At 30.7% G+C, this 24,645-nt stretch overlaps 2 protein-coding genes across 2 annotated transcripts; both read left to right on the top strand.

The window, feature by feature from the left end:
• The first annotated feature begins 203 nt into the window (after positions 1-203).
• On the top strand, positions 204-11,026 carry LOC111631869 (eukaryotic translation initiation factor 4E-1A-like). Its single transcript, XM_023376206.1, has 5 exons — positions 204-398; positions 7,581-7,726; positions 9,741-9,804; positions 9,889-10,002; positions 10,862-11,026. The coding sequence occupies exons 1-5, from the start codon at positions 378-380 to the stop codon at positions 11,003-11,005; spliced, it is 489 nt and encodes a 162-aa protein (XP_023231974.1). The 5' UTR covers positions 204-377; the 3' UTR covers positions 11,006-11,026.
• Positions 11,027-13,820: 2,794 nt separating this feature from the next.
• Positions 13,821-24,105, top strand: LOC111631876 (eukaryotic translation initiation factor 4E-1A-like). Its single transcript, XM_023376213.1, has 7 exons — positions 13,821-13,913; positions 15,513-15,658; positions 17,673-17,736; positions 17,821-17,934; positions 18,633-18,772; positions 22,151-22,202; positions 23,582-24,105. Exons 1-7 carry the CDS (start codon positions 13,878-13,880, stop codon positions 23,639-23,641), a joined length of 612 nt encoding a protein of 203 aa, XP_023231981.1. The 5' UTR covers positions 13,821-13,877; the 3' UTR covers positions 23,642-24,105.
• The last annotated feature ends 540 nt before the right edge of the window (positions 24,106-24,645 follow it).

Here is a 24,645-nt window from a genome sequence, read left to right as displayed (position 1 = left end):
AACGAGTTCCTCGACTTTGACAGTAGCATAAACAATGATAAACGCTATAGTTTTACTCTTCGGATCGGGGGAAAAGGCGTCGTTGCATATGCGCCACGATGCGGAAGAAATTGACATTAACGACGGCTCGCGGTCTACACGTTGGTAACTGACGCAAATCTAGTTCCCGCCATTGGCGCTGTTCGCCGTAACGGCATAATTTAGAACTAATGCACGCTCAGGATCACGATATTTATCATCCAATTAGAAGTTGTCTATATCGGAATTCAAATATCTGGAATATTCGAGAACTTAATTTGAAGACAATATTCGAAAGTATTAATCGTTTGATATTATATAAAAAGAATATTGGATATTAAGTGTAATTTGAAAAAAAGATGTCTACCGAAAAATCTCAAGTTAGTTTTCTTTCTTAATATTTTTCTTTGCAAAATCAAATGAGAAAAATTCATCATATATACTTAATTAAGACTAATAGAAGCGGAGGCAAAGCGTTAGCCTGTCGCTATATGGGAGCTAATTCGAGTCTGGATTGCCTTCTCAGAAATTTTAAAAGATGCTGGGACCAGGGATCGAAAAATCCCCGGAATTTTTCAGGGGTGATCCATCCGGGATATGTTAGGCCCCGGCCGCCCCATTGTGGGCCTGGCCGAACCCATAAGGCTTGCTAAAAGAGGCCCGCTTAGTGTTCACAGGGCGGAAGGAGTTAATTAAAAAAACAAAACCAAAGATATTCTTGCCCGAACTCGTGATGAGCATGAAAATAGGATCTATTACTATTCAAAGACTTAAACGCCATTTTACTTTTAAAATGGCGTTTAAAGGAGACTAAATAGGTTATCCACTTCTGAGAGCATATAGTCATGTGTACTAACTCTCTTTGTTCGGCCATCATAAAGTTAAATAAGAAAGCGGAGTTTGAAGACGTTCCCAACCTTCCAATCACCTTTTAAGTCTCTTTTAAAATGTTTTTTCTAACAATTTAAGATTTATCAGCACCACGACGTTAATTAATAATCTGTGTTTTTGGAAAGATATGATGGATAGAATATGGCGTTCTTTCATTTCCTTCATTTGCCATTTGAATATGCCTGCCGAAAGATACCGGTATTTAGTCATATCAGACTGTTGCATTCTTTTTATTAAATCTGACCGTACGCATAGAAATTATTACAGTAAATTTTTTCAAGATTTATAATGCTTATAAACGATAATATAATCGAATCTGATTAATTTGGTTTATAGAATGCAAAGCATTTTGGAGAATCCCCGAACGCATATGTTTTGTAAATGCCTAAGATGTCAGCAAAGTAATGAAGCGTTTTGCAGTTTTAATGATATTTGAGTCCAGTTGATGTTGATTAACTACGTACGATTTCTAATTGTACAAGATACACATCTTTAGCTGAAAAATTTTAAATGATTAAAGGAATGGAAAATGTGGAGAAAATGTCATATGGTCAAAAAATATGGAATAGTGTTCAATATTAAAAATGTGTAGAGAACTAGTTTAATTAATTTCGATATTTCGAAGTATAATTCGAGTTTTTGATAATTCAGTGTTTCGAATTCTACTTGGTATTCGAATTTAAAACATTCGATTGTATTCAATTTGCAAAATGTTTATATGAGATGAAATTTAGACATTTAGGGGTGAACTTTATTGGCAATTACTCAACAACGATTATAATTCACTGTTTTAGGTAATCATCAATATCAATAACATCTCGCTACCTTTGCAGCAAATTTTCAATCCCGTGAGCATAACGTCTGTCCAAAAAGTTTTTTTTAATGAAAAGGACACAATACAAATTTGTTTTTTAACTTTTGTAAATTTAAAAATGGCAGTTATAGTTCTATCATTAGAACTCAGTTCTTTTCTTTAATTTGTATTTTAATACGTTTTAACCTGAGACAGACTTCTGAACGGGGTCGAAAAGGTTTGTTTTCATTAACCTAGTGCTGGAAAAGTGTTTAAGATGTAGTGTGATTAGCACATTTTTCAAATGTTTAACCCATTTTTCCATTCCATGCATGAAAAAGTCTGATATTTTTTTGACGCATTTCCTCCAGCAGCTGGAATTTCGGCATCTTATAAAAATCGTTGATCTTTCAACACCACATTTCATTCTGGAACAAGAAGTCTAATAGCACCAGATCTGCATTGTAAGAATGGTGCAAAGGATGTAACATCAAGTTCTTAAGCGTCTTCGCTATTTTATTATTGCAGTGTTCTGTTGTGTCATCACGGTGGAGGAAAAAAACAGTTTGTTCTGGTTTCTTATTCTGCTAATTTTTTTTCTGTGCTCGTAAGCTTTCATAATATTTCACAAAATTGATGAAATGTGGTTTTCATTGTGCCCAACCTTTCAACGCTAAAAATTGATTGTTCGTTGCTTTCTATAGAGTGAGAAAGACAAGTTCGTGTTTAAACTTGCTTATTACAACATAGTACAACGAATTGAAATCTGAGACTTCACATCATAACAGTATTCGTAAAGGATCACGTATTTCTATTCTTGCACTTCGCAAAACGTTCCGATAGAATATTTATCAATCAACCTTCATAAATAAAATAATTTTTCGAATAATATAATAATATACAGTAAGTCGCCTGCTCAAGCTTTTTACATATTCAAACATTGATGTTTAGGACCGATTTGGAAAATATGACAAACATTATTTATTTGTTTATTTTTTGAAACTTCTACAGTGAAAATAATTTTAGTAAAACAGTTTATTTTTTTATAATAAACATTGTTTTTTACTATTAATGGATTAATTCTATTTTCTCTCTCTTTTTTCGTTTGAATTTTATATACAGTACTTATTTCTGTTTTGTGTGAAAAATAATTTCAAAACCTTTAACATTTATTATACACAGTCATATTAAAATTTAAATGTAGTTCTATGCAATGTATAAAATTAATATCAGTTTAAATTTCATTTATAACACGTGATTTATATGTACAGTACAGTATCTAACTAATAGAGAGGTTGCGGCCGTCGTATTCAGCCTAAAACGTGAACGGTGGACGGTGGAGCGCCGCCATCTGGCAATTCTAGACGGTCGATAATGGCGTTCGCATGACGAGTAGAAGATCGGTTTAAACCAGGGGTGTAGAGTCGCGTAAAAATTTACCGACTCCAACTCCGACGCCGACCCGGCCCCGGACATGTTACCGAAAGACACCCGGAAATTCTGATGTCATCACGTGACCTCAGAATAAAAGATTCGATAAATAGAGTTCTAAGGCCCTGTACACACTAGGCGTTTTTCAACGCGCGTTAAACGCGCGTTTTAAAGAACCAAGAGTTCTATGTAGCCGTACACACTCAAAAGCCAAGCGCGCGTTAAACGCGCGTTTTGCGAGCGCTTATCGGGCGCTTTGAGATATATGTGCTGCCATGTTACCGTACATGCGATCGCGCGTTTTGCGGGCGTCAGCCGAGCGCTTTGAGATATATGTGCTGAAATGGAGAACGATCATTTCGATACTGATCTATTTATTGATGAAATCTAAAAGAGACCAACCATCGTCAAAGGATTTTATAGATATTTTAAAAGAATTAAAAAACTTGAATTTATTTTGTCTTAGTTTTGGATACAACGTCGCAAACATTTCATGCGTCAGTCTATCTCGTAATATTGGGTGCACCCAAAATTCTCTTTGCCTCCGCCGTCGTCTTTTATAGCGACGATAGAGGAGCCACACACAAGCAATCACTTCCACATCCATTTCCAAACCGAGCCAGTGCGCATGCTCCGCTAAACGCTCGGCGTTCGACGAGCGTTTAACGCGCGTTGAAAAACGCCTAGTGTGTACAGGGCCTAATAAAGATAGAACGTAGAAGCTTTTTATTCCAAAGCTAAAAGACTCCTCTAAGTAATATATAAATATGTATTCGATAATTTTTGCTTTTCTGGCTGTTATATATAACAGAGGGAAAGTGTAGCGCTCGGTCAAAAATTTTTACAATTTTGGACTCAGGACACCGTGAAATTGCAAGATATACAAAAGATTCGAGGATTTTTCTATATGTGTGGATGTTAGACTGTGTTTGGGGCATGATTTTGTTCACCCTGTTTGAAGCCTAATAATTTCTGTGGTCAAAGTGGTCAGAATCGGAGTCAGATGGTTTAACATAAGAGTTAGTTATTAAGCGTTAAAGTAGTTGAACTAAATCATGTCCCATATACATTCTGACATCTTAGGCGAGAACATCTTAACGGGTTTTAATGTAGGCCTACTGTTATAAAATGACGAAAAATCTTACTTTGAGGGTAGAGACGAATTTTATTTTTTTATTTAAATTTTGAACGCTAATAACGGTAAAATATTCATTAAGAGATATGACACATGACCACTTTTATGTCTTCGCCTGTCGATCCTTTAATTATAAACCAAAATTTAATAGTATTAGTGCCCCCTTTATACGCAAGCTATAGTGTCACATTTCATTTCTTACACTTTATCCATTCTGAAATATTGTTTAGTATCTCAAAACAGAAAATAAAAAATTAAACAAATTAGACGCCAACACACATAGGCGCACGAATTTTTCCCCTTTTATTGACTTTTTTGAGGGGTTCTGGAGGTCTTCAAACGTGTAGATTTGCAAAAGAAAACTTGGAGGGTCAAACTTGACACGATTTTAACACTTTTCCGTTTTATATACATAACAAGTTGAGAAGTAAAAAAGGAGTCGGAGTCGGCGGATTTTTTGACGACTCCGACTCCGACTCCAGCTAACACACCAAAACTCCACAGCCCTGGTTTAAACTTCTTTTTTTTGTGTTTGAAGTTAAAGTTATGACCTATTTTATTAAAATAATGATTATTTAAGCATTTACGAATAATATTGTAAAGAAACAGACGATTTTAATCCAGAAATTATTTAATTATTCAATTTTTTAGCAAGTAATGCCAAGTGCCTATAGAATTTACGGCACTTGTGCAGTTTAATGGGTACGGCTGTTTGAAAGGTTTTCTTCCATAAAATTAATCGATTCTAGACTAATTTGACTCGAATATTTCCAAAACACGTATAATGTTTTGGGAATAACCCATATAAAATATGTTATAAACAAAAAATTGTCGGAATACTTACCGAGTGTACTTCGTTCGAAGATGCCATTGCTTAAGTTTGTTTTCGTCGCGGAGCGACACATCGTCGTACGAAGCTGTCACGTGGCATTTGTCGGCACTGTTCGGTCACGTGACTACTCATCTCTGCCGTGTTTCCTGATAACTTCTTTTTTGCTGAACTTTGGAGACATCACGTGATAGATCATAATATACTATAATATTTTTATTGTAATTAGAAATTACTTACTATTATTATTGACTATATGAAGCAACAAAGGTAAAACGCTCGCTAACGACAATAATTTTATCATGATATATACTATCAGTGCCGTAACTAGCCATTCCTGTGCCCTGTGCAAGAATTTGCATTTAGGCCCCTTAATTAATTAGGTTTGGGAAAATAATAAAACAAATACTTGCATTTTGGGCCCCCTTCCAAGTGGGCCCTGTGCGGGTGCACCTGTTACACCTGCCTAGATAAGACACTGTATATTATGATGATAAATATTAGTCAGATGTAACATAAGATGTTTAATGCCTTGATGTAAATAAATATAATTCAATTTTGTTTAAGACATGAAAGAGATTAGGCCATTTAAAAGCAGAGCAGAATCATTAGTTGTATATTGCATTGTCATACGTTATTATATGTTGATTTTAATCCATATTTAAAATGGAATGACGTTTTAATATTTCTATTAATGATGTCTCCAAACTTCAGCGAATTCTTCGCAAAAAGAATAAGTTATCAGGAAACGCGTCGGATGAGTAGTCACGTGACCGAAGTGCCGAAAAATGTTGGGTGACAGCTTCGTGCGCCGATGTGCAGCTCCGCGACGAAAATAAACTTAAGCGATGGCTCGAACACTCAGTACAAGCGAAGTACACTCCGTAAGTATTCCGACAATTTTTTGTTTATAACATATTTTATATGGGTTATTCCCAAAACATTATACGTGTTTTGGAAATATTCGAGTCAAATTAGTCTAGAATCGATTAATTTTATGGAAGAAAACCTTTCAAACAGCCGTTCCCACTAAACTGCACAAGTGCCGAATTTACATATATTTGTCTTCATAATAGCTTATCTTAAAGTAGGTTTGTTCTTCCACGCCATCTTCTACCATCAACAGCGTAATACGTTTGTAAATTTTCTAAAAATTTTCCCAGCTGCCTTCGAATTTACATAAGCCACTGACTGCTTCCCTCGACAAACGTATGATGTAGTCCTATCGTACGGTACACAACGCTAATTTAAAATAATTAGTGTTATTAAACATCCTATAAATATCTTAAAATAGTTTAATTTGTTTATTTGCCTTCGCTGGTAAACCTCGATGTTAAATGTATCCGCCATTTTTTCAACAAATTTCCCGTGAGTCAATGCGTGACGTTCACTGAATCACGTGATGTTATGAATGTGCGCTGCAGCCTCTCTAATAGTAAAGATATCATACATGTTACTCGAATGCTGTTACTATATCAGCGCGAGAAATCATCCCTCATCATGCTGATCTCTTGTTTCACTGAATTTCATTCAAATTTGATTCTCAACCTCTAACGAATCGTCGCCCCCTTCACTACAAAATACCGATGCCGAGGGTCAAGACTAACGCCAAATTCGTACTGCATTGAATAGACTAGTGACTAGTATAATGTTATTTGTTTAATTATAGTACGATATAACGAATAAAATATCTAATTATTCTTAATATAATGTTTTACTATATCGCCCAGAAAAATGTTTTTCGGCCCCCAAAATATAAATTGTTACTAATCGCCCCCTCAACAAGGAAAAATGCCTACATGGGGGCGATATCGCCCCCGTTGAGAAACACTGATTTAGATGAAATGACGTCCATACAGTTCGTCGAGAGCTTGTATGGAGCCGGTGTAGAGTGGACTCATTTGGCTTCTTAGAAGGCCTTTTTTCCCTATTATGTATTTATTTTGAAAAAAATCCTCAGCTCCCGCCCTGTTGGATTATTCAAAATAGATACTGTTGAGGTTTTTGTTAATTTGGGGTGGATAACATCTATCGTATGGAAATTCCTCATTATGTATAAAATAAATAAAAAAATAACAACATACCAGTCGACCCCCCTATAACACTGTTGATTATTCCGTTTTATATGAATTCCATGTTGTACGCGTCACTTAGATTTTACAAATACGTGAGCAGTTTACAGCCCGGCACACGAATTTGTAAAATCTAAGTGACTCGTGCAACATGGAATTCATATAAAACGGAATAATCAACAGTGTTATAAGGGGTTGACTGTAGTACATTGGATTAGATTTGGTGTCTCGAGTCAACGAATTCAATCTAATTAAACAATAGATAAATTTATCCTGGATTAATTTATATATCAGTACGAAGATATAGTTTAATATTAACATTTTGATTAACTAACGACATCTTTATTATGAATACTTGTATGATAGAAACTTTCATCATTTATACTTCAATTATACGTATTTCCTTTGTAGAAAGAAAGTGAAAGAATAGAAAAAGAAATTAAGCATCCGCTACAACATAAATGGAACTTATGGTTTCATCAGAATGAGAAAAGTAAGCTATGGGAAGACAGTCTAGTCAAATTAAGTTCGTTTGATACTGTGGAAGATTTCTGGTCGTAAGTATTGAATTTATTTTAATAATTTAATATTTTAAAAAAATTGTACTGTAAAGATAAGAATTATTTTAATACATTATTCTATTATATACTTTGACAAGTTCAGTGAATCTTAGAATAAGAATACAATTTTTTCAAATTGATAAAATTTGTATTTATTAGATATCGCCAAATAAGATTAAACCAAATAAGATTAACACATAGCATAAGTAAACTGCAAAAATTGTGTAAATCCTTTATTACTGTAGAGGAGATAGTTTTTTATTCATAAAAATTAAGAGTTTCTTTTAAAAAGTGATTAAAATTGTGAAAAAAAAGTGAATTTCTATAAGAATTTTTGTTTTCTTGAATCCTGCTAGAACAATTTTGCTAAACTGGTTCGAGTTACAATTTATTAATTTATATCATTTTTTTTTCTTTTAATAAATGCATGGTATACTTTACATGAAGTTTTATATTTGTAAATAATAAAAAACTTGATCTGTATTCAGGTTATCATCATATTAATTCAATGTCATCTTAAGTCATAGATAGTCAACTAACTTATCTGAATGCGTAAATTTGTAATAAAATATCGAAAAAGAGTATTTAAAGATAAAGTATTCATTTTAATTTATTCTAAATAATTTGCTAACTTAAATTAATAGAAGAATTGCCAGTGTTTTTGATTCCTATTGTAACAAATTTAAAAAAGAAACAAATAATAAGCTGTTTACTATATGTTGATGATATAAAATTACAAATTCATGTTTGTTATATTTTCGAATAATTATACAACCTTTTATTTTAAATTATTATAACTATTACCAGAAATATTAAACTTATCTCCTGAATTACTAAGTTTATATGTTTTTCTACATATGAAAGTATAAAAACCGAAAACATTCAAAAAGTTCTAATTCAAATATTCGTCTACTTTTATATCTAACACTGCACTGTTTTTGCAAAAGGTGCATAGAAACTTTCTTTAAATTACTCACGTGAAAAGTTTATTGTTTTAAGTAAATACTGTAATGATATTTAATTAATAATTATCACTACTGTACTGTATTAAAGTTTAAAAGAATTTTCTTTACTATATAAATTTAATTTTCTAATATTATGCTATTTTAATATAAGATTTCCTAGCAGTAAAGGGATGAATATTAAAAAATAAAATAAAAATAGAAAATATTGAGTTTTCATTCAAGAGAAAATATAGCTATACATAATTCAAAATATATAATTATTAGATTAGTTATGCTTTTATTCATTGTTTTAAAATAAAAGTAGCTAAGCTGCTTTTATTAATATAAAAAGAATAATTAAAAAACATCTAGTAACGAGTTCCGTAACTTTCCCGGCTGTAAGGATAATTTATTTTAAAAACACTTTTATACTGTACTATTAATCATAATAAATAAATTAAATTGTGTGTAGCGCCATCTGTTATGAGATTATGTTATAAAATTTTTTTATATTTTAAATTATTATAAAAATGGCAAAAAGCTTAATTTTGAGAATAGGGGTGAGTGTTATAAAAATTTATAAATGCTAATAACGAGGAAAATCTTTATTAAGTCCGATCCATCTCCAGATATGACACATGACTCCCTTCTATCTTCCCACCCCTAGATCTTTAACCACCAAAATTTAATGACATCAATTGTCCCTTATACACAAGGTACCATGCCAAATTTCGTTTCTTAATCTTTACCCCATTCTGATATATTAAACGAAATTGGCGTTGATGACAACACACACACATCCACTGAATTTTTTTGCCGGTTTCTTTTACTTTTTTGAGTTTAGGGACCTCAAAACGTAGAGATTTGCAAAACTTCGGAAGGTCAAATTTGATACGATTCTAATACTTTCCATTGTTATGTATACATAAGAGCCGGGAAGAAAAAAATTATATGTATTATCAATAATAATAATTTTTTAAATTCGCAACGAATAAAAAAATATCGAGTTTCTATATTATTATTATTATTCATAACGTTATCTCTGTTATCCGTGTTTATTATTTCAGTCTGTTTAATCATATTATATTGCCAAGTAACTTGCCAATAGGATCCGATTATTCTATTTTCAAGGTAATTTCATTTTATTAATTTTTTTAAAATATAATATTTATTTTTAAGTGATAATTTATAATTGTCAACAATGTTTTTCTATAGGACGGGGTTAAACCTATGTGGGAAGATGAAAGAAATGTTCAAGGAGGAAGGTGGCTGATTAATGTACGAAAACATTTGAAAAATTCCAGTTTAGACGATTACTGGTTGGAAACAGTAAGTGTCTCTCGATATTATAATTATATTTCGTACTTACTAATTCTTAAACGTTCAAAATACACTATTCTTGGAATACTTCTTATTATCAAATGATTCACTGATTTGATATGAATTTAATCATCTGTATATATAAATAAAAATGTTTGTTTGTTTGTTCTTTATAAATTCCTAGGCTATTCGAACAATCTATATATATAAATGAGAATGTTGCAGGGAATGTTGAACAATTCGTTGCTGGTTTATTTCAATCGATAACAATGATGAGATTAATTTTGTATATTAAAATTACATTTAATTCGCGTACTCGAAATAAGTAGAATGGTTAAATAAACAAAAAAAAATCGATTGAACGGCAGAGCGATTTTTTTTGGTGATTTTCTTATATCAACTAAGCACCGAGAAATTGGACCCATCAAATTAAGACAAGAAACATTATCCAGTGACTTTAAAACGCCAGTCTTTGTATAGCGCAGAAACAAAAAGCAGACTAACTTCATTTGTATGAATAACGTTTAATTTTTAATTTACCGAATCACTGTGTTTTAATTCTAATAAATAAATATTACATTTATTTTCTTATTATAAATATATATNTATCCAGTGACTTTAAAACGCCAGTCTTTGTATAGCGCAGAAACAAAAAGCAGACTAACTTCATTTGTATGAATAACGTTTAATTTTTAATTTACCGAATCACTGTGTTTTAATTCTAATAAATAAATATTACATTTATTTTCTTATTATAAATATATATTTTTTTTAAATTTTTGCTTAGTATCCTGGTTTTAATAAAAAACTGTAATCACGAAATAATCATAAATCGAAATGATTAAATCAAATTAAAATCATATTCTAGCTTTTGTGCCTTATTGGAGAAGCCTTTGATGAAGAGGACAATGAAGTATGTGGAGCTGTAATAAATATTAGAAAATATACTGATAAAATTGGAGTATGGACCTCAAATTCCAAAAACTCAGAAAGTAATATCAAAATAGGGTAAGTAAATCTATGTTTGATTTTACTAAATGATAAATGAAAACGATGACAATTTTCACTTTTAAATAGACTATTTTTCATATTTTTTTTAAAATAAAAATTCGGGAAAATGTTAAAGACATATATCAGTACTTAAATATAAAGTGAATATGATTAAAATGCATTTCTATTTCGGCTCTGCAAGTATTGTTGGTTTAAATAATCCAATAAAATGCCACATGATAGAGGAACAAACAAAAATATCACTGGTGGCAAAATAATAAATTATTAATTAATAGGTTAATTATTGTTGAGTTCGTTGAATCTGTGTAATATGTTTCATCAATGTTCATTCTACGGATTACTATTATGCTTCTTAATGGAAGAAACAGTAGAAAAACTGAATATTTTGTTGAATACTCTATGATAGCACATAATTACACGTAATTTGCATAATAGTCTATATACATAATAGACTATTAACCACAGAAAAGTACAGTTTCGTACAAATTTTTATATATTCATTATTTTATTTTACTTAAATTAAATGTAAATTCGATATAATTTGCATTATTCACAGCACATTGTAATGGCCAAGCGTACGTGAAGAANCAAAATTCTCTTTGCCTCCGCCGTCGTCTTTTATAGCGACGATAGAGGAGCCACACACAAGCAATCACTTCCACATCCATTTCCAAACCGAGCCAGTGCGCATGCTCCGCTAAACGCTCGGCGTTCGACGAGCGTTTAACGCGCGTTGAAAAACGCCTAGTGTGTACAGGGCCTAATAAAGATAGAACGTAGAAGCTTTTTATTCCAAAGCTAAAAGACTCCTCTAAGTAATATATAAATATGTATTCGATAATTTTTGCTTTTCTGGCTGTTATATATAACAGAGGGAAAGTGTAGCGCTCGGTCAAAAATTTTTACAATTTTGGACTCAGGACACCGTGAAATTGCAAGATATACAAAAGATTCGAGGATTTTTCTATATGTGTGGATGTTAGACTGTGTTTGGGGCATGATTTTGTTCACCCTGTTTGAAGCCTAATAATTTCTGTGGTCAAAGTGGTCAGAATCGGAGTCAGATGGTTTAACATAAGAGTTAGTTATTAAGCGTTAAAGTAGTTGAACTAAATCATGTCCCATATACATTCTGACATCTTAGGCGAGAACATCTTAACGGGTTTTAATGTAGGCCTACTGTTATAAAATGACGAAAAATCTTACTTTGAGGGTAGAGACGAATTTTATTTTTTTATTTAAATTTTGAACGCTAATAACGGTAAAATATTCATTAAGAGATATGACACATGACCACTTTTATGTCTTCGCCTGTCGATCCTTTAATTATAAACCAAAATTTAATAGTATTAGTGCCCCCTTTATACGCAAGCTATAGTGTCACATTTCATTTCTTACACTTTATCCATTCTGAAATATTGTTTAGTATCTCAAAACAGAAAATAAAAAATTAAACAAATTAGACGCCAACACACATAGGCGCACGAATTTTTCCCCTTTTATTGACTTTTTTGAGGGGTTCTGGAGGTCTTCAAACGTGTAGATTTGCAAAAGAAAACTTGGAGGGTCAAACTTGACACGATTTTAATACTTTTCCGTTTTATATACATAACAAGTTGGGAAGTAAAAAAGGAGTCGGAGTCGGCGGATTTTTTGACGACTCCGACTCCGACTCCGGCTAACACACCAAAACTCCACAGCCCTGGTTTAAACTTCTTTTTTTTGTGTTTGAAGTTAAAGTTATGACCTATTTTATTAAAATAATGATTATTTAAGCATTTACGAATAATATTGTAAAGAAACAGACGATTTTAATCCAGAAATTATTTAATTATTCAATTTTTTAGCAAGTAATGCCAAGTGCCTATAGAATTTACGGCACTTGTGCAGTTTAATGGGTACGGCTGTTTGAAAGGTTTTCTTCCATAAAATTAATCGATTCTAGACTAATTTGACTCGAATATTTCCAAAACACGTATAATGTTTTGGGAATAACTCGTATAAAATATGTTATAAACAAAAAATTGTCGGAATACTTACCGAGTGTACTTCGTTCGAAGATGCCATTGCTTAAGTTTGTTTTCGTCGCGGAGCGACACATCGTCGTACGAAGCTGTCACGTGGCATTTGTCGGCACTGTTCGGTCACGTGACTACTCATCTCTGCCGTGTTTCCTGATAACTTCTTTTTTGCTGAACTTTGGAGACATCACGTGATAGATCATAATATACTATAATATTTTTATTGTAATTAGAAATTACTTACTATTATTATTGACTATATGAAGCAACAAAGGTAAAACGCTCGCTAACGACAATAATTTTATCATGATATATACTATCAGTGCCGTAACTAGCCATTCCTGTGCCCTGTGCAAGAATTTGCATTTAGGCCCCTTAATTAATTAGGTTTGGGAAAATAATAAAACAAATACTTGCATTTTGGGCCCCCTTCCAAGTGGGCCCTGTGCGGGTGCACCTGTTACACCTGCCTAGATAAGACACTGTATATTATGATGATAAATATTAGTCAGATGTAACATAAGATGTTTAATGCCTTGATGTAAATAAATATAATTCAATTTTGTTTAAGACATGAAAGAGATTAGGCCATTTAAAAGCAGAGCAGAATCATTAGTTGTATATTGCATTGTCATACGTTATTATATGTTGATTTTAATCCATATTTAAAATGGAATGACGTTTTAATATTTCTATTAATGATGTCTCCAAACTTCAGCGAATTCTTCGCAAAAAGAATAAGTTATCAGGAAACGCGTCGGATGAGTAGTCACGTGACCGAAGTGCCGAAAAATGTTGGGTGACAGCTTCGTGCGCCGATGTGCAGCTCCGCGACGAAAATAAACTTAAGCGATGGCTCGAACACTCAGTACAAGCGAAGTACACTCCGTAAGTATTCCGACAATTTTTTGTTTATAACATATTTTATATGGGTTATTCCCAAAACATTATACGTGTTTTGGAAATATTCGAGTCAAATTAGTCTAGAATCGATTAATTTTATGGAAGAAAACCTTTCAAACAGCCGTTCCCACTAAACTGCACAAGTGCCGAATTTACATATATTTGTCTTCATAATAGCTTATCTTAAAGTAGGTTTGTTCTTCCACGGCATCTTCTACCATCAACAGCGTAATACGTTTGTAAATTTTCTAAAAATTTTCCCAGCTGCCTTCGAATTTACATAAGCCACTGACTGCTTCCCTCGACAAACGTATGATGTAGTCCTATCGTACGGTACACAACGCTAATTTAAAATAATTAGTGTTATTAAACATCCTATAAATATCTTAAAATAGTTTAATTTGTTTATTTGCCTTCGCTGGTAAACCTCGATGTTAAATGTATCCGCCATTTTTTCAACAAATTTCCCGTGAGTCAATGCGTGACGTTCACTGAATCACGTGATGTTATGAATGTGCGCTGCAGCCTCTCTAATAGTAAAGATATCATACATGTTACTCGAATGCTGTTACTATATCAGCGCGAGAAATCATCCCTCATCATGCTGATCTCTTGTTTCACTGAATTTCATTCAAATTTGATTCTCAACCTCTAACGAATCGTCGCCCCCTTCACTACAAAATACCGATGCCGAGGGTCAAGACTAACGCCAAATTCGTACTGCATTGAATAGACTAGTGACTAGTATAATGTTATTTGTTTAATTATAGTACGATATAACGAATAAAATATCTAATTATTCTTAATATAATGTTTTACTATATCGCCCAGAAAAATGTTTTTCGGCCCCCAAAATATAAATTGTTACTAATCGCCCCCTCAACAAGGAAAAATGCCTACATGGGGGCGATATCGCCCCCGTTGAGAAACACTGATTTAGATGAAATGACGTCCATACAGTTCGTCGAGAGCTTGTATGGAGCCGGTGTAGAGTGGACTCATTTGGCTTCTTAGAAGGCCTTTTTTCCCTATTATGTATTTATTTTGAAAAAAATCCTCAGCTCCCGCCCTGTTGGATTATTCAAAATAGATACTGTGGAGGTTTTTGTTAATTTGGGGTGGATAACATCTATCGTATGGAAATTCCTCATTATGTATAAAATAAATAAAAAAATAACAACATACCAGTCGACCCCCCTATAACACTGTTGATTATTCCGTTTTATATGAATTCCATGTTGTACGCGTCACTTAGATTTTACAAATACGTGAGCAGTTTACAGCCCGGCACACGAATTTGTAAAATCTAAGTGACTCGTGCAACATGGAATTCATATAAAACGGAATAATCAACAGTGTTATAAGGGGTTGACTGTAGTACATTGGATTAGATTTGGTGTCTCGAGTCAACGAATTCAATCTAATTAAACAATAGATAAATTTATCCTGGATTAATTTATATATCAGTACGAAGATATAGTTTAATATTAACATTTTGATTAACTAACGACATCTTTATTATGAATACTTGTATGATAGAAACTTTCATCATTTATACTTCAATTATACGTATTTCCTTTGTAGAAAGAAAGTGAAAGAATAGAAAAAGAAATTAAGCATCCGCTACAACATAAATGGAACTTATGGTTTCATCAGAATGAGAAAAGTAAGCTATGGGAAGACAGTCTAGTCAAATTAAGTTCGTTTGATACTGTGGAAGATTTCTGGTCGTAAGTATTGAATTTATTTTAATAATTTAATATTTTAAAAAAATTGTACTGTAAAGATAAGAATTATTTTAATACATTATTCTATTATATACTTTGACAAGTTCAGTGAATCTTAGAATAAGAATACAATTTTTTCAAATTGATAAAATTTGTATTTATTAGATATCGCCAAATAAGATTAAACCAAATAAGATTAACACATAGCATAAGTAAACTGCAAAAATTGTGTAAATCCTTTATTACTGTAGAGGAGATAGTTTTTTATTCATAAAAATTAAGAGTTTCTTTTAAAAAGTGATTAAAATTGTGAAAAAAAAGTGAATTTCTATAAGAATTTTTGTTTTCTTGAATCCTGCTAGAACAATTTTGCTAAACTGGTTCGAGTTACAATTTATTAATTTATATCATTTTTTTTTCTTTTAATAAATGCATGGTATACTTTACATGAAGTTTTATATTTGTAAATAATAAAAAACTTGATCTGTATTCAGGTTATCATCATATTAATTCAATGTCATCTTAAGTCATAGATAGTCAACTAACTTATCTGAATGCGTAAATTTGTAATAAAATATCGAAAAAGAGTATTTAAAGATAAAGTATTCATTTTAATTTATTCTAAATAATTTGCTAACTTAAATTAATAGAAGAATTGCCAGTGTTTTTGATTCCTATTGTAACAAATTTAAAAAAGAAACAAATAATAAGCTGTTTACTATATGTTGATGATATAAAATTACAAATTCATGTTTGTTATATTTTCGAATAATTATACAACCTTTTATTTTAAATTATTATAACTATTACCAGAAATATTAAACTTATCTCCTGAATTACTAAGTTTATATGTTTTTCTACATATGAAAGTATAAAAACCGAAAACATTCAAAAAGTTCTAATTCAAATATTCGTCTACTTTTATATCTAACACTGCACTGTTTTTGCAAAAGGTGCATAGAAACTTTCTTTAAATTACTCACGTGAAAAGTTTATTGTTTTAAGTAAATACTGTAATGATATTTAATTAATAATTATCACTACTGTACTGTATTAAAGTTTAAAAGAATTTTCTTTACTATATAAATTTAATTTTCTAATATTATGCTATTTTAATATAAGATTTCCTAGCAGTAAAGGGATGAATATTAAAAAATAAAATAAAAATAGAAAATATTGAGTTTTCATTCAAGAGAAAATATAGCTATACATAATTCAAAATATATAATTATTAGATTAGTTATGCTTTTATTCATTGTTTTAAAATAAAAGTAGCTAAGCTGCTTTTATTAATATAAAAAGAATAATTAAAAAACATCTAGTAACGAGTTCCGTAACTTTCCCGGCTGTAAGGATAATTTATTTTAAAAACACTTTTATACTGTACTATTAATCATAATAAATAAATTAAATTGTGTGTAGCGCCATCTGTTATGAGATTATGTTATAAAATTTTTTTATATTTTAAATTATTATAAAAATGGCAAAAAGCTTAATTTTGAGAATAGGGGTGAGTGTTATAAAAATTTATAAATGCTAATAACGAGGAAAATCTTTATTAAGTCCGATCCATCTCCAGATATGACACATGACTCCCTTCTATCTTCCCACCCCTAGATCTTTAACCACCAAAATTTAATGACATCAATTGTCCCTTATACACAAGGTACCATGCCAAATTTCGTTTCTTAATCTTTACCCCATTCTGATATATTAAACGAAATTGGCGTTGATGACAACACACACACATCCACTGAATTTTTTTGCCGGTTTCTTTTACTTTTTTGAGTTTAGGGACCTCAAAACGTAGAGATTTGCAAAACTTCGGAAGGTCAAATTTGATACGATTCTAATACTTTCCATTGTTATGTATACATAAGAGCCGGGAAGAAAAAAATTATATGTATTATCAATAATAATAATTTTTTAAATTCGCAACGAATAAAAAAATATCGAGTTTCTATATTATTATTATTATTCATAACGTTATCTCTGTTATCCGTGTTTATTATTTCAGTCTGTTTAATCATATTATATTGCCAAGTAACTTGCCAATAGGATCCGATTATTCTATTTTCAAGGTAATTTCATTTTATTAATTTTTTTAAAATATAATATTTATTTTTAAGTGATAATTTATAATTGTCAACAATGTTTTTCTATAGGACGGGGTTAAACCTATGTGGGAAGATGAAAGAAATGTTCAAGGAGGAAGGTGGCTGATTAATGTACGAAAACATTTGAAAAATTCCAGTTTAGACGATTACTGGTTGGAAACAGTAAGTGTCTCTCGATATTATAATTATATTTCGTACTTACTAATTCTTAAACGTTCAAAATACACTATTCTTGGAATACTTCTTATTATCAAATGATTCACTGATTTGATATGAATTTAATCATCTGTATATATAAATAAAAATGTTTGTTTGTTTGTTCTTTATAAATTCCTAGGCTATTCGAACAATCTATATATATAAATGAGAATGTTGCAGGGAATGTTGAACAATTCGTTGCTGGTTTATTTCAATCGATAACAATGATGAGATTAATTTTGTATATTAAAATTACATTTAATTCGCGTACTCGAAATAAGTAGAATGGTTAAATAAACAAAAAAAAATCGATTGAACGGCAGAGCGATTTTTTTTGGTGATTTTCTTATATCAACTAAGCACCGAGAAATTGGACCCATCAAATTAAGACAAGAAACATTATCCAGTGACTTTAAAACGCCAGTCTTTGTATAGCGCAGAAACAAAAAGCAGACTAACTTCATTTGTATGAATAACGTTTAATTTTTAATTTACCGAATCACTGTGTTTTAATTCTAATAAATAAATATTACATTTATTTTCTTATTATAAATATATATATTTTTTAAATTTTTGCTTAGTATCCTGGTTTTAATAAAAAACTGTAATCACGAAATAATCATAAATCGAAATGATTAAATCAAATTAAAATCATATTCTAGCTTTTGTGCCTTATTGGAGAAGCCTTTGATGAAGAGGACAATGAAGTATGTGGAGCTGTAATAAATATTAGAAAATATACTGATAAAATTGGAGTATGGACCTCAAATTCCAAAAACTCAGAAAGTAATATCAAAATAGGGTAAGTAAATCTATGTTTGATTTTACTAAATGATAAATGAAAACGATGACAATTTTCACTTTTAAATAGACTATTTTTCATATTTTTTTTAAAATAAAAATTCGGGAAAATGTTAAAGACATATATCAGTACTTAAATATAAAGTGAATATGATTAAAATGCATTTCTATTTCGGCTCTGCAAGTATTGTTGGTTTAAATAATCCAATAAAATGCCACATGATAGAGGAACAAACAAAAATATCACTGGTGGCAAAATAATAAATTATTAATTAATAGGTTAATTATTGTTGAGTTCGTTGAATCTGTGTAATATGTTTCATCAATGTTCATTCTACGGATTACTATTATGCTTCTTAATGGAAGAAACAGTAGAAAAACTGAATATTTTGTTGAATACTCTATGATAGCACATAATTACACGTAATTTGCATAATAGTCTATATACATAATAGACTATTAACCACAGAAAAGTACAGTTTCGTACAAATTTTTATATATTCATTATTTTATTTTACTTAATGTCTAATTTTGAAAAATATTTTTAGTTTCATTTTTTTAAGATGTTATTTCTTAAAAATCTATGTAGTGTGTGTGAATATAACTTATAATAAAAAGTATTGCATATTTAATTTATAATCTTTAAAAATGGCATTATGATGTACAGTTATTTTAACGTAAAAAATATATTAAAATGGCATCAAGTAATAAGATATTTAAGCATAGCGTAAATATGTTAATATACATTTTTTTAAATTTGTTAACAGATTATTTTATATTTGAATATTTAATTTAAAAGCTATAAAGAATATTAGAATATGATGCTTTATTCTATTTTTTATCATCGGTATTTTAAAACGCTTTTAGTATAATTGAAAGTAGCAGTAACACAGGGTCAAAGTCGAAGATTTTATTCAATTAAAATTTGTAATTCTATGCAAAAATCATTGGTATAAAAAATGTTTTCCGGTTCCGTCTATACATGTGTGTCTGTCTGTTCCCGATGCCATGAGAATTTTTTCAATTTTGCATCCGGGTCCTAGAGTGGCAATTTAGAATTCTTGAGACCAACCAACTTCAATTGGCGAGGATTTCGATTAATGGTGACTGTTGTGCTGCCTACCTCTGCCAATCACCTCGCGAATAAAACTCTTAGATCTAACAACAATCAGACGTTCTGGTTTATTTCAGAATTTAAAAAGTATAGAAGAAACCAATTCCGGCATGTCCAATCACTAGGAACAAAACAGTCTTCCATCGCAAAGACGACCTTCTATAGAGGCTATGTCTTTGCGAAATTGTATAAAACTGTTAAAACGTTTACTGGTGATATCGTTAGTTCCCATTGATCTTAAATATGCGTTTTAAAGAACCTCATGAGAACGAGTAGAATACAACTTTGCTTTTCCATTATGGCAACAATCAATAAAATAAAAGATGTTTCTACTACCGAACTTTTCGCATTCAAAACGTAAAGCCAAACAACTTGGGTACGTTTGGGACAGCGGTCCAAAATCGAAATAAGTTGATTGAACGTTCAGGTCGAGGGTTATTTCGAGAAGACAATCTTGCATTTGTGGCTAAAGAAATAACTAATGGCTCAATTTCGCCCCAAAATCAGACGCAAAGTCTAAATCAATAACTTGTTGTGATGTCTGAACGGTTCCAATTCCAACCTGTATAAAGCTTCTACGATATCAAGAATTTCTGTTTCTTGAGAAGAATCAACGATGACTTCTTCAACCATTGTTACCGTAACGCGTTTTCTTCTCGCGACTTTGTACTTCCTATCTCAATTGCGTTTTCTAACACCACTAAAGCCTACAACTCATATGTGGAAACGGACCATGGAAACCATCGACGGAATGGCAAGATGACTTCACTTTTGCCGGAAACGGAACGGTAAAAATTAGACTAATAGGAGGATCGTTTAGCAATGAAGTCATAAACATCAAGTGGGACAATAGCATTTGAACTATGACGGTCAGCATGGCAAAAAAACAAGCATTATTTATATGCTAATACGTAAATATATTTCATTTATACGCTATATTACTATCCAATTTAAATATTACTGTCAAACAGATGTACTTACTTCATAAAGTAATCGGGATCATGTAATCATAATTAGAGTATAAAAGTATTTGATATTCCTAACTTCAAACGATTTCGAAGTATTTTTCTTAACCAAATTCTTCGCTTTTGTGGCTTTCTTATTTGTAATAAGACTGTAAACAAACTTAGAAAGTTTAATTGATATAAAAAAAGCAACCTCGTAGGAGGCATTTTCGACTAATCACAGTAGCTGTTGTATTTAGTTACCGATTCCGTCCTCTGTTTCCGCACATACTTACTAGACTTGAGGCTTTTTAATCTCCGCAATTTTGCTATGTAGTTTCATCGCCTTGAGCTAGAATAAATTTCATTTCAGTCAGCTGTCTAGATGTTGAGGATAGCAGACCCTCAACATCTACACTTTGTTCCTCAGTGTTAAGAAAATGGTTAAATTAAAAATAGGCTAATTATATAACGTAATTAGCATGATAGTTCAGATAAATAGCTTATTTTACAGTAAAATTATTGATTATATGAGGGAAATAATTCAAAAAATAGAAAAAAATAAGAAGCATACAGTAGATTAACTAAATTGACTGTTTATAATGGTCAAAACAACGGTGAACAATGTTGTTATAAACACTTAATGTTAACTCTAAACTCTGAAAATTTTTTTGCTATGTATATACAGCACCTAGATACGAAATTGTTTTTAACCCTTAGGCTAGGCTTTAGCGCTGGGAAGTATTATTTTCACAAGTCAGTAGTGGAAGAAGAGTTCAAATTTGTTTTAGATGGTAAAATAGCATGCAGGAAGAATCAGGATTGTCTTGCTGCTATTATTTGTGCTTTGATTCTCAGTTATTATGCTTTTAATTATATTTGTTGTTTTGTAATATTTTTTAACATTACAAAACAACACTTATTCTGTGCTTTTTATTTGAAATAAAATTATTTTGTAGAGAGTGATCATTTCTAAATAGCAAATTAATTCACGTTTATTTACTCTTTGTTAGAAATTCCTTTACGCTTTTTTCAGGTTTGAGAATTTGTTATTCTGTTTATCTTTTGGTCATGTGATGAGTTTTCTCTTTTGTTTAGAATAATTTACTTTTCCTTTACATTCTATATGTTTGTCTCGTAGATTTAACATTGTACAGTACCTTTGCTACAGCGGCATCATTTACAGGGTAAAAGCTTTATCTGAACTGTATTTTTAGCTCCGGCCGTTTAGTCAAATTAAGTCGGGAAATCTGAAACTCTTTCAATTAATATATAGATAATTGAAATAGGTTATCTTATTATACCTTTTTTTTCTTTTCAGACGGAAGTTAAAAGAAAGATTGAACATTCGTGATGGTATATTAGGATATGAAGTAAGTATGTTTAATATTCGGAGAAATATCTGAGTTAAGTTGTTCTTTTCTATTATATACTACACACGTGTCCGAAACTAAACAAACATAATTGTTAGCGTTGATAGCTAGCAAAAGTCATCGAGCCAGTATGTGACGAGCCTGCTACGGTGTTGCGACTGCTTCATCTCAATCTCAGGTGTACATATACTGACAGATCTTGGGTATTGATAAGTAATTTCCATTAATTTTTCATCAATGTCCAACTGTTGTATCTTTTTAATCAAAGATTTACTTCTATTGCTTTAATTTGCGAATCCTGAAAATTGCTGTGTATTACCCTGTGTTAGACGTAGAGTAATAGTTCTTGCCTTATTTGTCAGTATTCATCTACAGTTGTCTTTATTCATGTACAAATGGCTGTCTGTCTTTAAGTTTTGGAAACGTGTGTGTTTAAATGCCTCTTTTCTATTTATTGTACCAAACGCTATATCTTGAAGAATCTAATATATACGAGCAATTATTTATTATGACATCGCCACAATGCCAAGCTGCAATTTATAATCATATTTTAATTTCTTTAATTTAAAATATATGCTTTCCACCTCAAATTAGTAGTGTAATGTCTTGTCCCTGTACATCATACTTTTCCGTTAGCAATCGAGTTGTGCAGGTCATCCATGAAAAATGAAGTAAATAAGCGGTTTCGGATATGAAAACCATCTTCATAGTAATTTCAGAAAATAAAATTACTTATTTAAAAATTGTACAAATAGACAACATTGAAGACTTATACAAAAAAGAAAAACTTTTGAAGTTGTCTAAACGTTCTTTCACAATCAAAACGTCTTTTCACGATCACTGGAACACAATCGACACTGGCGGAGTCCACCTTCCTTTTAGGCTCTTTCTTCCTCGCCTATATTTATGTAAATTGTTTAAAAGTTCCATGACGTCCAGTGATTGTGAAGTTTTTCCTTTTTGTATAAGTCTTCAACGTTGTTTATTTGTACAATTTTAAAATATATATTTCGTCCTGGATTCATTTTTTTTAAATAACTTAACAAAATATGTGGCAGTTCGGAATAATCTAGTCTGGTAATATTGATAACATTATAAACATTAAAATAATAATGCTTTTACTAGTTGACAATGCATAATTAAATTTTTATGCAATAAATAATCGTGTTTGCACTAGTGAATATAAAAATAATCAATCTCTGTTAAAATTGTTTGATAATTTTTACTGATGTTTATTTTCGACTTATTCCTATGCACCCAGTTGTGAAGTAAAGAATAAGACATTTATTTTATTTTAGTATAATAATGTATTCTATAAACTGTCATTATTTAATAAGCAATACAATTTTAAAATATTAATTAACATTTATTAATTTTAGGCCCATGCGGATACTCAAGCAAAATTAGGATCATCGGTACCCTGTCTTTACCAAGTTTAATGGATTTCTTGAAAAACAGATATATACGTGTATCATTATTATTTTCACAGTTCATTTAAAGTATCTTTAACATGTGTTAAATAAGCGGTTTCGAATATGAAAACCATCTTCATAGTAATTTCAGAAAATAAAATAAGTTATTTTAATTGTACAAATAGACAACATTGAAGACTTAAAAACTTTTGAGGTGGTCTAAACGTTCTTTCACAATCAAAACGTCTTTTCACTGGAACACAATCTTTAACAAACTATTGTAATATAAATGATGTAATTATATTGAATGTTATATTTACTATCAATTTATTTTCAATATGGAAATTCTTATGATAAACATACTGTTGTATTATTATTATAATTAACTTAAGTAAGTTTTTTAATTTTAAAAATCCAATAAGATATTTTACAAATAAATATTTGCATGTTTTAATTTTCATTTGAAAATAAAATTTCTTTGTTGAATTCAAACTCCCTTAAATTATATATTTATGTAAAAATAAAAATTTATTTCAAAATATTTCGGTATTTTAGGAATTTTTTCTCGAATTAATGTCTCAAAGTTTGTTGTCTAAGTTTCATTAATTTATTTGATTATAATTTTCTAATATTTAAAAATGCATATATTTTTGTAGTGAATGCAGCAATCTCTATATTAATTAAATAAATGCAACTCTATAACAAAATTATAAAACTGCTTACTTATTTACGTTAATAAATCAAAATTTTATGTTGTTCTTTATTTAAGTTTGTTTATGCGTGTTAGCTTAATCCATGTGATAATCAGGACTTTATATTATGGCAACGATAATCATAAACGATAGCAAGGATATTTAAAAAACTCGGCGAATTAAAGCTTAGACTGGATCTCTCCAATAGTGATGCAAGAGTTGTTAGAACTGCGTGTCAGTTGTTTGCACGTTGCGAGCAATTTCGAGTGTCATTTCAAAGAAATATAAATATACGATGATTGTGGATTATGACGAATGATGGATTGTGACATTTCAGGT

Source organism: Centruroides sculpturatus, unplaced genomic scaffold (genome assembly GCF_000671375.1).
Source record: "Centruroides sculpturatus isolate CEXI.00-Female unplaced genomic scaffold, Cexi_2.0 scaffold788, whole genome shotgun sequence".
Classification (NCBI taxonomy): Eukaryota; Metazoa; Arthropoda; class Arachnida; order Scorpiones; family Buthidae; genus Centruroides; species Centruroides sculpturatus.
The sequence above is the reverse complement of the archived record's forward strand: the minus strand, read 5'-3'. Positions and strand labels throughout refer to the sequence as shown.

Excerpts from the sequence above, each read along its gene's own strand:
- LOC111631869 (XM_023376206.1), top strand. The coding sequence starts at position 378 with ATGTCTACCGAAAAATCTCAA. Across the intron at positions 399-7,580 it reads TGTCTACCGAAAAATCTCAA|AAAGAAAGTGAAAGAATAGA; the intron begins GTTAGTTTTCTT and ends TTTCCTTTGTAG. Across the intron at positions 9,805-9,888 it reads CCGATTATTCTATTTTCAAG|GACGGGGTTAAACCTATGTG; the intron begins GTAATTTCATTT and ends GTTTTTCTATAG.
- LOC111631876 (XM_023376213.1), top strand. The coding sequence starts at position 13,878 with ATGGCTCGAACACTCAGTACAAGCGAAGTACACTCC. Across the intron at positions 17,935-18,632 it reads ACGATTACTGGTTGGAAACA|CTTTTGTGCCTTATTGGAGA; the intron begins GTAAGTGTCTCT and ends ATCATATTCTAG. Across the intron at positions 18,773-22,150 it reads GAAAGTAATATCAAAATAGG|ACGGAAGTTAAAAGAAAGAT; the intron begins GTAAGTAAATCT and ends TTTTCTTTTCAG.